The sequence below is a fragment of the Neomonachus schauinslandi genome, unplaced genomic scaffold (genome assembly GCF_002201575.2).
Source record: "Neomonachus schauinslandi unplaced genomic scaffold, ASM220157v2 HiC_scaffold_114, whole genome shotgun sequence".
Lineage (NCBI taxonomy): Eukaryota > Metazoa > Chordata > Mammalia > Carnivora > Phocidae > Neomonachus > Neomonachus schauinslandi.
In genome coordinates this window covers 1-15,905 of record NW_025408815.1, presented here as the reverse complement: position 1 = coordinate 15,905, position 15,905 = coordinate 1, and the positions used below count along the sequence as shown (strand labels likewise).

Sequence of the window (15,905 nt, the reverse complement as noted above, 5' to 3'; positions counted from 1 at the left end):
CACCAAAAATGGCCCCTATTGGGGGCAGGACCCTGTGTTACTCAGGTGGAGTTCTGGGGTGAGGCTGTGTCCACCCACTGAGACCAGGGATCGTCAGGGCAGGAGGGCAGGCAATGGCTCCCCGTCAGACTGGGTCTGCAGTGTGGGCACCAATCTCCTCTTCGACCCCAAGATCCTTCATAGGAACACAGTAGCCAAAGAGGAAAAACTACAGGAAGCCTAGATGACCTTATAAGTCATTTTCCTTTATTTTCTTAACATATAATGAACTTCCGATTCCAAAGAGACATCTATGCAGAGCAAACAGATTCAGGGTCTGGCATGTAGCAGTCAGAACCAGGCAGGAAGTGGGTCTGCCCCCCTCTCCTCTCCAGCACGACCCTCACCCCTCCTGGCTTCTGACTGCCGCCCAGGCAGAAACCGAGCAGCTGAGAATAAGAGGGGTCAGTCTTATAGTCCAGGGAGTAGCCAGAGACATGGCCTTGGTTGCTAGGCCTGGCCAAGTCATTACCTAGCTGTGAGTCCTTGGACCTCAGTTTCCTTATCTGTTAAATGAGCTAGAAGTCCCTGCTAGGGAATGGAGAAGAGAGTGTGTAGATGTTCTGATGAGTCGGTGACCATTTAGGGTTACCTGGTTGTGCTGCTGCTTCCATATAATCTGCAGATGGGAGTCACTTGGGTTTTGTCACCATCATGCCTACAGGCATGCTGGGGGACCTGCTCTGGCCCTGATGGGATTGAATAGACTGTGGAGACAGCTGCCTCCAAAGCAGACTCTCTCCTCTGAAGTGTCCTTGGGCTGCACTGGTAGCTACATCATCGGGCCAAGGCTGACTGTCCCCTCCAGGTAAATGAGAAGGGAAGGCTGTGGCCTGGGGTCACACAGGGAGGCTGTGCAGGTCACCCAGCTGCCCCAAGTGCCTTCAACCAGGAGTTCAGCAATAGGGGAGGGAATCAGCTCCTCCTCCTCCCTCAGCATCAGCTGGGGGCTTAGAAAACCCCTCAGGGTCCAGCAAGGGCCATGTGCCTCCGTGGGCTGATCCGCATCATGGTCATCTGTCCTCTGGCGTGGGGCTTCTGATAACCAACTGCCCTTTAATAAACACACACCTGCATAAGTGTGGCCTGTGTCTACACTGGCAGAAGGAAGTGGAGAATCACATGACGATTAAGATGATGCAATGAGAGATGGGAAAGGCCAACTAAAACCCAGTGAAGGAGCATGGGTATTGCTCCTTCGTGCTCCATGTGGCACCATCCTGCGACAGCAGACCCTGTCCCTGCTGCATAGGGGTTGGCCCTGCTCCCCGGGAACAGGGACTTCTCGGGGCCTGGGCTGTCTGTTGGTCTCTGCTTTAAACCATGTATGCATATGTCCATGTGTTCACACAGATACATACTACAGCTCTCCCCTCGGGAAAGAACCAGGGCAAGTGGAGGAAGTGCTGGTCCATGCTACATCTTCTAGAACGCACGAAGTATCTACACTTACAGAATAGAGAGGCCCCGGGCCTGTGGAGCTCTCCCTGTCCCTGCCGCCCTACAGATATGGACGATCACAAGGTCATGCAGCAAGTCTGGGGGCGGAGGGGGGCTGGAGGCGAGCCAAACTGCGGGAACGAAGCCGGCCTACCGCTTGCCTCTGACCACGCACCTCCTGCCATCTCTTCCCCTCAGAGCACCCTTGGGGGCAGAGGGCATGTTCCAGAAGAAGGAGGGCCACGCCCAAAGGCACAAAGCAGTAACAGTGGCGCCCCAGACCCCTGCGGCAGATGAGCTGTGCAGCAGCTCTGGGATGAGGGACTTCCTGGCACACCTTCAGTCACACTCTGAGGGGACAGCTTAGCAGGGTGGGTCCCTCTCTTTCACTTCCTCCGTGGCTTCAAGGGAGTGAGTGATTGGTCAGTCGTGGTCCCCAGGAAGGCCTGGGGCCAGGAAACAGAGACAGAGAAAGAAAGTGATAGAAACAGCCCCGAACCAGGCTTGACCACACAGTTCTGGAGGATCTTTGGGAAGTGACGGTGGCCAGCTTGTCAGAGTGTCTACAACATGATTTCACCCTCCCCTCCCTCCACCCGCCCCTGCCCTGCCCCCACGGGGGTGCCCGGGCCGGGGCCTCTCTATTTGGGCTTCATCTCCACCCTCGAGTTGATGTCGTCGCCGTCCAGGTCGTACTCCTCCACCTGGCCGCTGGTCCACACTTTCACGCGGTCCGTGAGGTCGCTGCTGCGCGGGGCCAGGATGAAGTCGTAGATGAGCACAGCCAGGGCTCCCCCGATGAACGGCCCCACCCAGAAAACCTAGGGACAGAGCAGGTATGCTCAGAGGGTGGGACGCCTGCCCTGAAGACGGCCCCCCCCCCCCCCCCCCCCCCTGGCCTGGGCTCTCTCCCCACCTGCGCCTGGATTCAGAGGCAGGCAGGGTTGAACCCCAGTGTCCTGACTGCAGAGCCCCCGGAGCTGGCCCAAGCCAGGATGCTGGTAGTGAGCCTCTCCCTGCCTCCGTGTGCCCCCGCTCGGAGTGCCTGGCGTGACTAGACCAGCCCTGCCCACCCTCCCCAGCTTCTGAAGGGCCACAGGAATGTCTAGCTTGATAAACGGTGGCCCAAAACAGACACGTGGACGGGAAGAACACCTACATCCGTCGAGTGCTGACTCTGAGATTGAGTGCTCAATCTCCAGGTGGTGAGGCCATCTGTCCTAGAGGCCACCCTGGGAGGTAAGTAAGTGCCACAACACCCCCACTTCACCGCTCAGGGGAGGCAGGCACCGGGAGGGTCAGCAGCCTGCCCATGTCACACTGAATGGGAAAGGGGTTGAGCCACGATCGGGCCTGGCTCTCCACCACGCTGCTGGAATCCTGCACCCCACCACCCCCATGTCAGGCTTTGGTTTCCCAATTTCCTCCCCCGTGTCTGTCTCCCAGAGCCTCCGTGATGAGAGAGGATGCTGCAGAGGTGGAGTTGGAACCACCACTCGGCACCAGAACACCCCCGCCCCCTCCAGGGGATATCCCTGCGACCCCTTACCCAGTGGTCCTTGAAGTTATGCGTGATCACGGAGGAGCCGAAGGACCGGGCGGGGTTAATACCGCAACCTGTGTAGTCGATCTGCAAGGGGAAGGGCAGGAGGCAGAAGGGGGAGAGCCAGAGAGACAGACAGAGGGAGAGGAGACACAGTGACACACAGAGAGAAAACAGGGAGGTGACAATCAGACGCAGAAAGAGAGGGGCACACCGACCCAGAAAGATGGTCAGGAGGTCCCTGTGCTGCCCTCTCAGAGCAGGGCTCTGGCCCCAGCCCCCTGCCCATGACAGGGTACCCCACCCGCCCCCACTCCCACCTGGGAGAGCCCCACACTCACCGCCAGCAGGTGTCCCAGGGCCACAGAGAGGCCGATGGCGAGAGGCCCCGAGCCCCCGAGGTCCCGGCGCCTCCTGTCGGTGGTGGCCAGCACACACAGCACCAGCTGCAGGGTGCCGATGATTTCGATGCCCAAGCCCTGACCAGAGTTCACACCAGGGGCCAGCTGTAGGGAAAAGGGACAGCAAGGTTCGGTGAGCAGGCGAGGTGGAGATGGTGTCCCAGGCCCCCCAGACTTTGGCAACTCAGTGCCCTCAGAGCCCATCACATTAGCCCCCAGCTGGGCCCAGAGGGGGCCAGGCCCCACCCAAGCACACACCGCTGGGAGTGGACACCAGGCTTTGTCCCTTCCACACCTCTGAGGAGGTGCCAGCTCAGCCCCTGGTACCTGCCTCCACCCTGCAGCACTCTACCTAGAGGCCAGGGAAGCCTGCATCCCGCTCCAGCCAGCCAGAGCATCCTGGGGTACCAGGGTACCCGAGGCGAGGGGCAAGTCCCACATGTGGGAGGGCCCACCTGGACACTATTGCTTCACACCCCACAAGTCCAGAACATTCCATCCCATCCCCTGCTGCATCTAAAGCTCCCAGAGCTGGGGAGGGTCTTCCTCAGTTAGCTGGCCCAGCTCCCTTAGTCTCTCTCCTTGTGCCCGTCTCCCTTGTTGCCCCCCGCCCGCTGTCTCCTACCCCACCTCTGTCTGTCTCTCCCATTTCTTCTCACCCTCCCTGTCTTCCCCTCCCTCTCCGTCTCGCTCCTGGACAAGCTCCCCTCCTTCTCCCTGGCCACATAGGCCCCGCCACTACCGTCTAGCTGTCACTTGCTCTTGGACCACTTTTAGAAACATGACTCATGGAAAAAGAAGGGGATGGGAGCTGCCATGAGGTCACCAGAGCCCTCCCCCTGCAGCTGCACCAGGGAGACCCCTCCCCAGGGAGTCCCCAAACCTCCCCTTTGTGGGGGTCCCAGGGGCCAGGTGCACCCACACAGGGGAGCTGGGCCATATGGGCAAAGGCCCACTGGCAGAGATGCCCAGATGTGGCCACATGGTCTGCCTTCCCCCAGGCAGAGTTGGTGTGTCCAAATAAGCCTGAACTTGAAGTCTCATCCTGGGAACGAAGGGAGAGGGGTTGGTCCTCCAAAGCCGGAGGGCATTTTATAAAACCCTAGGTGGGGGGCCCTCTTCCACCCCCCCAGAGTTTTCTCAGCCCCACCCTGAGGCCATCTTACAAGAACAATTCTCTTCCCGCCTTTGTCAGCAGTCCTGGGTCACAGGGAAAGTGACTCACATCCCCTCCTCTGGGCTGCAGCCCCAGCTCTAGGCTTTTCCTGGCAGACCCCAGCGCTGTAACCCCTCAGCCCAGCCAGCCCTCTGGGCAATGCCCGGTTTTCTTCCCATCCCAAGGTTGGGTGGTGGAGGCAGAAGGCCTGCGTTCAGGTCCTGACTCTCCTTCTTGCTGGTGCCATGGCCATGGCCTTTCCCCAGTCTGATCCTCATTTTCCCCATCTGTAAAATAGCTTTCCCTGTCCACTTTCCAGAGTGGCTGGAGTTTCCAAGGCAATGGGGTAGGGAGGTCTTAGGGCATTTGGGAAGGGCTGCAGAGGCAGGAGGGACCTGGACAGTTGTGGCTTTGTTCTGGTTCTTTCTCACCTTATCCCCAGGACTGGGGGACAGGTGGAAGGGGAGGGACCCTGCATAGGATTGTGGAGACCCAAGTGAGGCCTGCCTGGAGCCAGGACGAGCTCCACGGAGGAGAGGCCTATGAGACTGGGCCAACTGTACAGATGCCCGTCCACACTCACACCTGCCCTCTTGACAGGCTTCAGGAAGCTCAAGCCTCCTCTTCCTGCTCTCTGCTCTCCAGGCTCAGCCTAATTGCTAGCTGGCGGGAGTCCTGAAACCAGGCCTGGCATGCTGATTAATGGAGCCATCGATCTAAGTGGTTCCTGCCTCCTAGCCTCCCACGTCCCCATCCTCTCACAGTTGTGGCCTCGGCAAGCTCATCTCCTCCCCCAGTTCTTAACCAGGTCTGAGTACCCCAGCCCCTGCTCTGCCCAAAAGCACAGGGTTTCATGCAAAGTGAGCAGAGCCAGGGGCCCTGTGCCATGCCCAGCCCTTTGAGTCCACGGGAAGCAGAGGGGGTGACCACCTGCCCTGGGAACTCTGTGTTATACCCCCTTCCTGACCACCCAGAGCCTTTAGCTCAGAACCACATGGGTTGACGAACTTCCTCTCCCAATAGCCATCACCACCACCACTAGGAAGCCTCCCCTGATTGCTTCAATGTCTACTGACCGCTTCTTCTTTGACCACCTACACACTTGTGTGACTTACATCTGACAAAACTTGATAATTCAGAACTGAAAGGGATAAAGGTCTGCTGAAAGTCAATGTCCAGAAGAAAGCAGGTAAAAATTCAAAATATGTTACTGTTCACAACCCATTAAATTTGAAACAATTGCTTAAATAGGGCTAATCTCAGTTGTGGTCACTTGGTATTGGAAAAAAAAAAAATGTTTGCACATCCCCAGGGAGTTTTGCCCAGCTTAGGGCTTATATGTCACTGACAAAGCCTCCTTCCAAAAAAAAACCCCAACAATCAGTTTTATGAATATAAGTATGAACAACAGAATAAGCCCGACATTGAATCCGAAGCATCAGAAAGAAGCAGAGTCTCCATTCTCACATCAAACCCATGTAAGGCCATTCTCAAGGCCCAGTTCAGACCCCACCGACTCCAAGAAGCTTTCCCCGTTGCCTGGCTGGAATTAACTTCTGCGGCTGCGCCGTCATGCTCTCACTGAACCGCCTGCAACTCTTGCAGGGAAGTAAGCCTCCTGCCTCCTCTGTGAGCACCTCAGACCCCTGGCCTGGGGGCTTGGTGAGGACAGAGTGGGGAGACCTTCCCATCTCGCTGCCCGGACCCCAGAGAGGACACTTGCTGTAGTGACAGAAGTTGCAGATAACGCTAATTTTCTAGAACTTCCACCCTCTCTGGAGGCAGCCTGGCTCCAGGGATGCTCTCTGGACTCAGGGCTGGTTTACTGGCTTTCTGGCTGGGAGACCATTAGTTTTTGTGGGTCTTACAGGGCAGGCCGTGCAAGCCTCCGTAAGGTAATGAATGAGGAGGCTGAGTCCCAGGGAGGAGATAGCTAAGCCATCTTGTCCCAGCCAAGGATACTGACTATCTACAGGACCAGTCAAGGGACCCGGCTGTTCCCAGCTTGGACTGAAGAACGGCTGGAAGATGGGTCTATAGCAGCCAGCGTGACCCAGGCACCGGGACAGCGGGGGAGGGAAGGTGTACAGGGCTGACCTCTCTAGACAGTGGTCCTCAACCCATCCCTGCTGCCCATGGACAGAATGACCAAGGTCGCTTCCTAGGCTCAGGGCCCCAACTCAACCTGGGCACCCTGGTGTCCCACCCTTGGGGAACAGCAGGTTCCAGAACCGGCCTGGCTGCACTCTGAGCATCCAGGCTCAAAGAACAGGGGAGGGGAGACATCAAGGCCTGCCCTGCTCGCCCGATGCCTCTAGGACTCAGCACTCACAACGAGGGGGGCCTCAGTGGGTCCCTCGTGTCACCCCTTGAAGGGTATTCCTGTGTCCATGGCCCTCTGGGTAACCAACGCTTTGTGGACCTCTGTGTATCTTTGTAGGTTGGTGTCTGCAGGATCTGGGGGTGACCATATGTGTCTGGGTGTGACTCTCTCCTTTTCTTTTTCATTAGACATTAAGAGGGCTTATTACATCATAATTGAATGACAAGTCTATCAAAGAGCTACATAAATTCTAAATCTGTATGCACCAGACAAGATAGCCTAAAAAAAATGACAACTGACAGAACTGTGAGATGAATCTGATCAATCAGCCACCAGAGCGTAAGAGTTGACCAGCCCTCTCTTAGAAATGGATAGACTAAAGCAGTCAGACACTGTAAATAGCACCAACGGGAAGGATTTGAGCCACATAATTAACAAGCTTGATTTAAGGAAAATACATAAAGCCTTGCACCCCAAATTTGAGAATATCCACTCTCTTTCAAAAGCCCCCATGTGGACACGCGGACCAACTTAGTCGTGTATTGGCCCGGGCGTCCCAGCTGTCTGAGAATCCCAATCACACACGAGCCGTCTCTTAGCACGGGGAGCTCTGTGTGTCTGGGGGGGTCTGTCTGTGGCACGTGACCCTGCGTGACTGTGCTGTGCATCTGGTGGCATTTCTGAATGTGTCGCCCTGTCCCTTGACATCACAGGTGCCACCACTGGCTGGGAAGAGGGGCGGAGAAGGGAAGGAGGCCCCCCTTGAGGGACAGAGAGCGAGCAGCGGATCTCAGAGGGTCCTTATTTGCTCCCAGAAGCCACTTCATCTTCCTGACAAGAAACAATACACAAAGCAAAGGCTTCCTCCTTCCCTCCCTCCTTCTTTTCCTTACTCCAGGGCGTCCCCACCCTCCTGCCAGGGAAAGGAAGAGGCTCTGTTGAGGAGCACTTACCCCTCCCCCCGCGATCCCAGGGCCTGAGTGGAACCACCCAGGCTTGCGATTGTGCTCTACGCCCACCTGCGTGTGCCCCCTTGTGCCGTGTGTGTGTGTGTGTGTGTGTGTGTGTGTGAGTGAAGTGTGAGCATGTGCGCTTTAGAACAGCTGAAAGAACCAAAGGCCAGAGGCAGGCTGGGGGCACGGTCCTGCCCTGCCCTGATCTGCTACGCAACCAAACAATCTCAATGCCTCTGCGGCCTCAGTTTCCTGATCAGTAAAATGGAGGCGCTGGCCCGGATGTTAGCCCCAGGATTCCTCCCCCCCTGACATGGGACCCCCGCCCCCAGGGCCCACAGTCACCCTCTGGGCCAGGATTGTCAGTGCAGGATTCCCAAAGAGCCATCTGAACTGGGGTCTCAATATGGCATAAAGCCTGTTACAGGACCTCCCTCCCAGAGCAGCCGGAAGCAAGCCGATTCTACCTGCACGCCCTAACCACAGGGAGCTTACGGACTCGGGGGCAGCCCCTTCCCAATTACATCTGCCTCTCTCTTGTCTTAGTGGTGGGATTTCAGGCACTGAGAGGAGCTGCTACTGGGAATGGGGCATTTTCCAGTCTTTTCTACCATCTTTTGAGTTGGGGTTCTTAACTCAACTGGACTGCAGCTCCTTGGTAACGTGAAGACGGCCCCTCACTTAACCCCCTAAGCACCACTGTGGGGCAAGGAGTCCCCCAGTCCCCGGGGAGGAGCCCTGGCTGAGGGGACATTGACCATGACAACATTCTCCTGTCCACACCTGCAGGCGTGTTGACTCAGCCCCAGCTATTCAGGAGGCACCAGACCTACTGGCACTTCCAGAGGGCAGGGACCATGCCCCACCCAGGGAGGCTCTGCCAGCAAGAACAGGGGGCTCTTGGGGAAAGCTTTCCCAAGCCAATCCCTAAGGGGTGGGTGTGGGGCATGTTTGACCAGCCTGGGGAAAGCCCTGGTGGCTGGTGCTGAAGGAACCCCCATTGGGTGGGACCCTAGAGAAAGTGGGGAGCACTCTAGGGCTGAGCTCAGGTTGGGGGGCACTCCATGGAATTGGTCTGCAATGAACTAAGGGCTCAAGGCATGAGAGGGAGGCTGTGTCCTGGGGGCACCAGGGGGAAGGTGAGACCCTGCAGACTGGGGAGCTCCAGCAGGCCACGTCCCCTCTCATGGCTTTGCCCTTTCAGACAAGGTGTTCCCAGAGTGAGTCCTGGGTAAGGCCAGGCTTTGGGGTGGGCAGCATGGGGCCAGCAGGGCTGCTCCAAGGGCCCTCACAAAGGAAGCTGCCTCAGAATTTTCAGTGGTGAGGGAAGTGTCCACCACAAAGCTCCTGCCTCTCTACGCCCTCCCCCTCATCTGGTTCTGGCTGGAAACTGTAATTATACGTTGCAGCTAGGGCACCACCACCCAGCCCCCAGCCCCCTCTCTGGGCACGTCCGTCTAAAAACTGGCTTCCCTTTCCCCAAGCCACCCCCAACTCTGGTGGAGGCGGAGGGGCCCTCAACTCTGGAAGGACTCGTGGCCAGTGTGGGGGAGGGGGGCCAACAGGGAAGGGACAACCCTCTCACTCGGTGGTTGGGGAAACCGAGCCCAGGAAACTGGGGAAGGGGAGAGTTTAGGGCTGAGGTGAGGCCCTGGGTGTAGCAGATAGAAGCAGTCCCCAGGCAGTCAGACCCAGAATCAGCAGGGCTGAGAGAAGACCCCGAAGAGGGAAGGTTTGCCCTCTGCCTGAAGCCCCCACCCCCTGCCCTGGGGGCTGAAATCCCAGACTCGGGGACAATCGGGCATCCAGTCCACTCTCGGACACAGGCAGACACTGGCCTGAATCCTGACCATCCACTCTCCAGAGCCCCAGCCCCCCACCATGACCCCCACGCCCACCAGCGCCACCCTGTGACTCCCTGACCCTGGGCTCCGACAGCCACCTTGCCTGCGCTCATGCCCTTTCTCTGCCCGGAAGCCCCTTTCCCAATCTCCACATTCAGCCTCCCATGGCACTTCCTCCGTGAAGCCTTCCTGGCCCTCCCCACGGCTCAAAGGCAGAAGTTCCCTTGCCGCCCTGACACCTCTTATCACACCTGCCCCCTGCCCCATATCGCAGGCAGCTGTGCGAGGGGCTTATCTTGCCCGCCAGGGGCCTTGGTCGCCCAGGGGTGGGGAGCTGGCTGACTCAGCCAGTTGGGCCCCCAGCGGTCCCAGTCCGGTTTGCAGGGAGCATCAGTGAGCGAGCCAGAGACGGGAAGGATAAAAAGAGCTGGCTAACGGTCAGGACTCCCAGGTTCGTGAGCATCTTTCATTTCCCAGGGCCCAGCCACGCCCTGCTATGTTCCTACTTCACAGATGGAAACTGGGGCCACCCAGGCAAGGGTGCTGGCCTGAAGCACCAACCCCTGCCTCTGACACTCTCACTTTGGGCCGAAATTGGGGTTTGGCTCTTAGAACCAGCCAGGATCCTACAGGCAGGACAGAGGCCCATGGTCTCTCCAGGGCGTATGCCAAGCCCTGACTCAGTGAGAAGAAAGTTGTCCCCACCATGCCCCCGGGGACACCCCCTGACTCACCCCAACCACTTCCTGTCTCTTCTTTCCCTATTTTCCTTAGGAATCTCCATGTCAACAAAGGGCTCCTCCTAGGTTTGGACCAGGGTGGGGTTCCGGGCCCAAGAGGAAAGAGTGTGTCCCTTGCTGCATAGACTGGTCTCTGCCCTTCTTGAGGCATTGGGGCCACCTGCCAGATCCCTTCAGATCCCTTCAGATCCCAGGTCCAGTGTCTGACAGGAGCCCTTGGGAGAGATGCTTTCTGTTTCTAGGCCCAGGGCTTGCGCTTCTAAACCCGCAACTTCCATGGTGTAGACAGGACAGTGCCCGCACCCCACCACAACACTCCGTTCCCTTCGTTCAGCGTGGCCCTTCTTGGGCTTCTCTTAGCCAGACCCTCCTGGGAAGGGTGATAATTAAACTCAAGTCCCCGAAGTGAGCTTGCTGGTAGTATCGGCGGGGCCAAGAAATACCTAGAGACCTAGGTTCCCTCTTGGAGTCTCAGGGTCCTCAGCCCCAAGGAAACTCAACAGGTTAACAGCAGACAGGACTTGAACCTGGAGTGCTTGTCTCCCAGACCGGGGCTGGCCCCGGCTTGAGCCTGTCCATTTTTCTCTCCCACCTGCAACGTGCCCAGCCCCGGCATCAGGGTAACTCTGAGAAATGGAGGCCAGGGAAGGGAAGGGACATTGGAGCAGGGTGTGGCCAGATCAAGATGCCAGAGTCGGTGGCCACCCTCCCTGCCTCTACCTGCGATGCCGAGTCAGAACACAAAGTCGGCCAACAGATGCCTATCCTGCCTGTCCCTTGAGAAGGAGGGGTCAAGACGGCGCAGAAGGCCTGCGGAGATTCAACCCCACCCCTTCAAGGACCTCTCCTCCCGTGCCATCATGCCCAGCGAGCGCCGCTGTGAACCTGACCATACCCAGGCGCCACTCCCTCGGGTCACCGGGCTCTGGCCCTCTGCAGAGACTGAGGCTTGGAGGAACCTGGCCTGCCAGAGCTCCCGTCCCTTCCACCCACCTCGGCCACGTCTTTCCTGACTAAAGTCTAAACTCCAGCCTGCAGGCTAATCTTCAATCTTGGGCTGAGCAGCGGTTGGCTCTGCAAGGGGGCTGGGTAAGGTGTCACTGTGACACCAGAAGTGCTAATCCCCCCCGTGGCAAGGCTGGGCCAGTTGCCCTCTGCCCGTGACCTTCCCAAGCCTCCCCGCAGCTGCAGCGCCAGGCTCTGAACTTTGGCTGGGAAGCCAGAGAACAATTGCTATAATCACGGGCCGCCGTCTCTGAGGAGCCCTTGGCCGGCCCGCTCGCTGTCCCTACGCCCATCTGCCGCGCCCTGGCCAGGCCAGCCGCCTCTCTGGAGATCTGACTCCTCCTCTGTGCTCCTTCTCCTCCCGCTTCCCTGGGAAGGCACCCTCCAAGCCTTCCTCAGCCTCTCTCTGGCCAAATGTCCCCCTGCGGCAGCCCAAGCCGGGTCTGAGTCTGCACTTGGCTGGGGGTCTGGAAAAGCCCGGGTCGGAGACAGCAAGCAAGTGCCGCCACCAGCCACCCGGGAGGAGCTCTTTACAGCGGTCCGCCGCCCACCCACCAGCATCGGCTTCCCATTCGTGCCCCCGCCCGGAGCCCGCCGGAGCCAGGAGCAGTGGGGACGCACAGGTACACGCTCACCCCCAGCCACTCCCGCCGCAGCACTAACACTCGCAGACACACTCCCAGCCCCTGGCGCACACGGGCACGCACAGCTTACGCAGCCACCTGCACACACCGCTCACACGCGGAAACACACGTGCCACACCTCACGGTGCCCGGCGACAGAGAGAGGAGCGCAGACAGGAGGCAAGATGCGCCCCCCGGCCGCCCCCCTACACTGCCATCCAGGAAAACCACCTGCCAACAGCCCAGAATGTTTTCACCCCTCCCCCACCCCCCCACCCCTAGCTTGGTCTAATTCCTGGGGGCCGAGGAGCGGGAGGGGCTTTCTCCTTGAAGGCGGTTTGTTGGGGCACCTGTGTGAATGCGGGGCAGGCTGGAGGCCCGTGGGGCTGCCCACCCGGGTCCTGCTCGCACACTCGCCCCCCTGGCGCAGCCGTGCGGGGCATCTGGGCACAGCGGGCAGCGTCTCCCCAGGGTCCAGACTGTAGGAAGAGGGAGCTGGCTGCCCCAGCCGGGCTGGCGGGGAGGGCAGGAAACTACAGCCATGGGGTGAGGAACTGCTGGCCCCAACCTAAGCTGCCTCCAGAGCTTCATCCCTGCAACAGACGCCCGCAGGGGACGTTGGCCAGACTATTCTGCCCTGGGTCTCAGCTTCCCACAGTGCCTGGCAGAAACTGGGCTCCGGGCCGCAGGTGTAGCTGAGTTCCAGCCCCAAGTCCACATGACCTCCAGCCACCTCGCGTCCTCTCTGCTCCTCAGTGTTCCCATATGCTCAATGGGTGGAGGATGAGACCTCCCGCCGTCTCTGCTCCGCTCCAGAGCCCCAGCGCCTAGGGCCACCCCACTTACCTCGTTTCGGCCGAGCGAGTTGTCTGGCAGGGCGGAGGTGATGCCCGAGAGGATGGCGGTGGCCACGATGGCCCCCACGCACTGGGCAAGGATGTACATGACAGCCCTGAGGATGCTGATCTGGCAGCTGAGCAACAGCCCCAGTGTGACAGCCGGGTTGAGGTGGGCGCCGCTAATGTGGCCCACGCTCTGGGCCAGGGTGGCGATGCTCAGCCCGAAGGCCAGTGACACCTTCACGTTGTCCTGGGCCGCACCTGCTGTCTGGTTGTTCTTCACCGGGTAATTGAAGCCCAGGGCAGAACCAATGCTGATGAAGATGAAGAGGGTCATGGCCAGGAACTCGGCCACCACCGCCCTCCAGAAGAGCTTCTTCTTGAACTCGCTGGCCATGCTGGCAGGGGGCTTGGCTGGAGACGGCTGCCTGGTGCTCCACTCCCTCTGAGAGCTGAGCCACAGCCCAGGCTGGGCCTATTTATAGGGCCCGTGGGGGGGGGGCGGGAGGAGAGGGGGAGCACAAAGAGAGGAAGGCCTCTCCTTGCTCCTGGCCCGCCCCACACTGCAAGGGCCTCCTCTCAGCGATGGATGCAGACACAGCTCTGCTGTCGACCTGCCAACTTTTTTCCCTCCCTCCTCTCCTCCCTCCCTCCCTCTCTCCAACCGCCCTCAGCCCTGCCCAGCTCGAGGAGGCAGCTACTGCTCTAATAGGCTTTGGGAAATTCCTCCAAGTTGGCCCACTCAGGGGGCCAGAGAAATCCAGGTGTCCCGCCCTATGTGCAAAGCTCAGGGGGTGCCCATGGGCAGAGCCAGGAGCTCTGGATGGGGTGGGGTGGGCGGGCTGGACTCAGCAGGTGGACGCTGCCTTCCCTGGAGGCGGGGCACCATGATCCTGCTTGCCTGCCATCCCCATCCCATCCCACAGTGGCGTTAGCCTAGAGACCACAGGTCCAGGGGTCCCCAGGGGGCATTCAGGGCCTCCTGCACCCCAGCCCAGGCCTGGCCGCTGGATGTCACTTTAAGGATGTCCCAGGGCCCCAGCACCACAGTCCAGTCCCAGTTGATGGGGGCACAGAGGCATTAGGAGGCACAGAGAGCTCATCTGTGGCCCACCCTGCACTCTATGGTCAAGGGCAGGCCTGCGATAGGCAAGGACATGGGAAGTACCCACTCTGGGAGCCCTCATGCTTCCGGAGCAATTTGAACTAATTTCAGGGCAGATAGAGAAAGTGGGGGCAGTTTAGGATTTTCTTCTCAAAAGCTGCAGGCTGGCAGACCACAGGGGAGAGTGAAGGAATGGCAAGCTAGCCTGGAGACGGGAGGGAAGAGGAGAGAAGGAGAGCAGACCCAAGACAAAGAGAGAGGCAGAGACGCAGCCGGAGAAGGGAAGAGGAGAGAAGACAGACAGATGCACAGACAGGGGAAGACAGACGGGCAGAATGAAAGAGTAAAAGGGAAGGAGAATCCCCACAACAGTGCAAGTGAAAGAGAGAGATCTCAGGCCAGGCTGAGAAGGAGAGACAGCCAGGGAGCACAGAGGGTGAAGAGACAGACGGGAAAAAGGACACATGACTGGAACCAGAGGCAAGAAGCAAAAGCGGAAAGATTGGGCGGGGGGGAGGGGAAGAGGCCGCTCTGCAGAGCCCTGTGGTCCAGGCTGTGCCCTGCACATCCTCAAGCCAGAGGCCCCACAGCAGCCGATTAGCTGTACAAGCAACAGGGAGCTCCTGCCAGTCGGCCAGCCTGCTGCAGTGAGGGAAAGGGGGGGCCCCCGCGAGGTGGGCGAGGCCAAGCCCTGGAGAGAGGGGCCCTCTCTGGCCCTCTCCTCCCACTCCGGCCAGCCCCTCCTCAGTCCTACGCGTGAGTATTGGCTTCTCCCCATTTTACAGGTGGCAAACTGAGGCTCAGCCAGGGGAAGGACAGCTTTAAATTCTGCATGTGCCAAGGGCAGGGCAAGGAGGAGCGTGCGGGTCTTACACCTCTTGTGCAGAGGCCATCTACTGATCATGACACCAGTCCCTATGGGCTGCCCTTTGGCCCGGCTGCCACACACATCACAGCCACCCTGGAGCAGTGACAAAGCGCCCAGGGATCCGCCTGGCATTCCCTGGGAGCAGGAGGCCCACTGGGAGCTGTGACCACCTAAGTACACCTACGTGCCTGTAGGTACAGGATGGAGTGCATACAAGGCAGGGGGTGGGCACGGTGGCAGGTGAGCCCTGCGTGCTCAGAAAGCCCCAGCTGCTGGAGGTCATCTGCGCCTTAGTAACCATCCAAGAGAGGGACCCAGCCCAACTAGGCCCCTTCCCAGAACCCTCCACATCCTTTCCTCTGGACAACACTTGTTCGGCTCTCCACACCCCAGGGGGCTCCTCATGCCCTGGCCCTGGACATTCACAGTGTCCTCCTGTCCCCTGAGCTTCCTGGCCCCGGCAGGGCCCACATCTGTCCCGGCCCTCCACTTGGTGCAGGGATGAGGGATGCTGGCATGTACCAGGACTCAGCCTGGAGGCCTGAGGCTGGCAGCAGGGCCCACAAGAACCACTGGACTCAGGCCGGCATGGGGGTACAGCATCTCAGAGACAACAGGAGCCTTCTGTGACAGGGTCCACGGGCCAGGTCAGGACCCGCGTAGCTGAGGATGTGCAATGTGCTATGTGGGTGTGAGTCACGTGGGACGTACTAACTTATCCACCAAATATTTACTTAGCACGAGTCACGTGCCACCTTGTTCTGATCATTGGGGAGACAGCTACAAACCAGACAGCCCAGCTCCTTGTCCTCCTGCGGGCTCTGTGTGTGTGCTTGGGATGGTGGAGCTTGTAACTGCGCAGGGCACGTGGGTGAGAGCATACTTGCCAGAGGACCACGTCCTCCTGGAGCAGGGCAGGATCTGGGGAACCCAGAGGAGGCAAAGCACTTTGGCCAGGGCAAATTAGGTACCCACCAATGTCAGGATGATGTGAGGGTCCTCAGGACAATACCCGGGACACCCACT

At 59.2% G+C, this 15,905-nt stretch overlaps 1 protein-coding gene across 1 annotated transcript; it reads right to left on the bottom strand.

Annotated features, from left to right (window-relative positions):
• Positions 1-224: 224 nt before the first annotated feature.
• On the bottom strand, positions 225-13,346 carry LOC123323634 (aquaporin-1). The gene is made up of 4 exons (XM_044912076.1): positions 12,914-13,346; positions 3,364-3,528; positions 3,029-3,109; positions 225-2,300 (listed from the first exon to the last, which is right to left on the bottom strand). The coding sequence occupies exons 1-4, from the start codon at positions 13,301-13,303 to the stop codon at positions 2,121-2,123; spliced, it is 816 nt and encodes a 271-aa protein (XP_044768011.1). The 5' UTR covers positions 13,304-13,346; the 3' UTR covers positions 225-2,120.
• Positions 13,347-15,905: the final 2,559 nt, after the last annotated feature.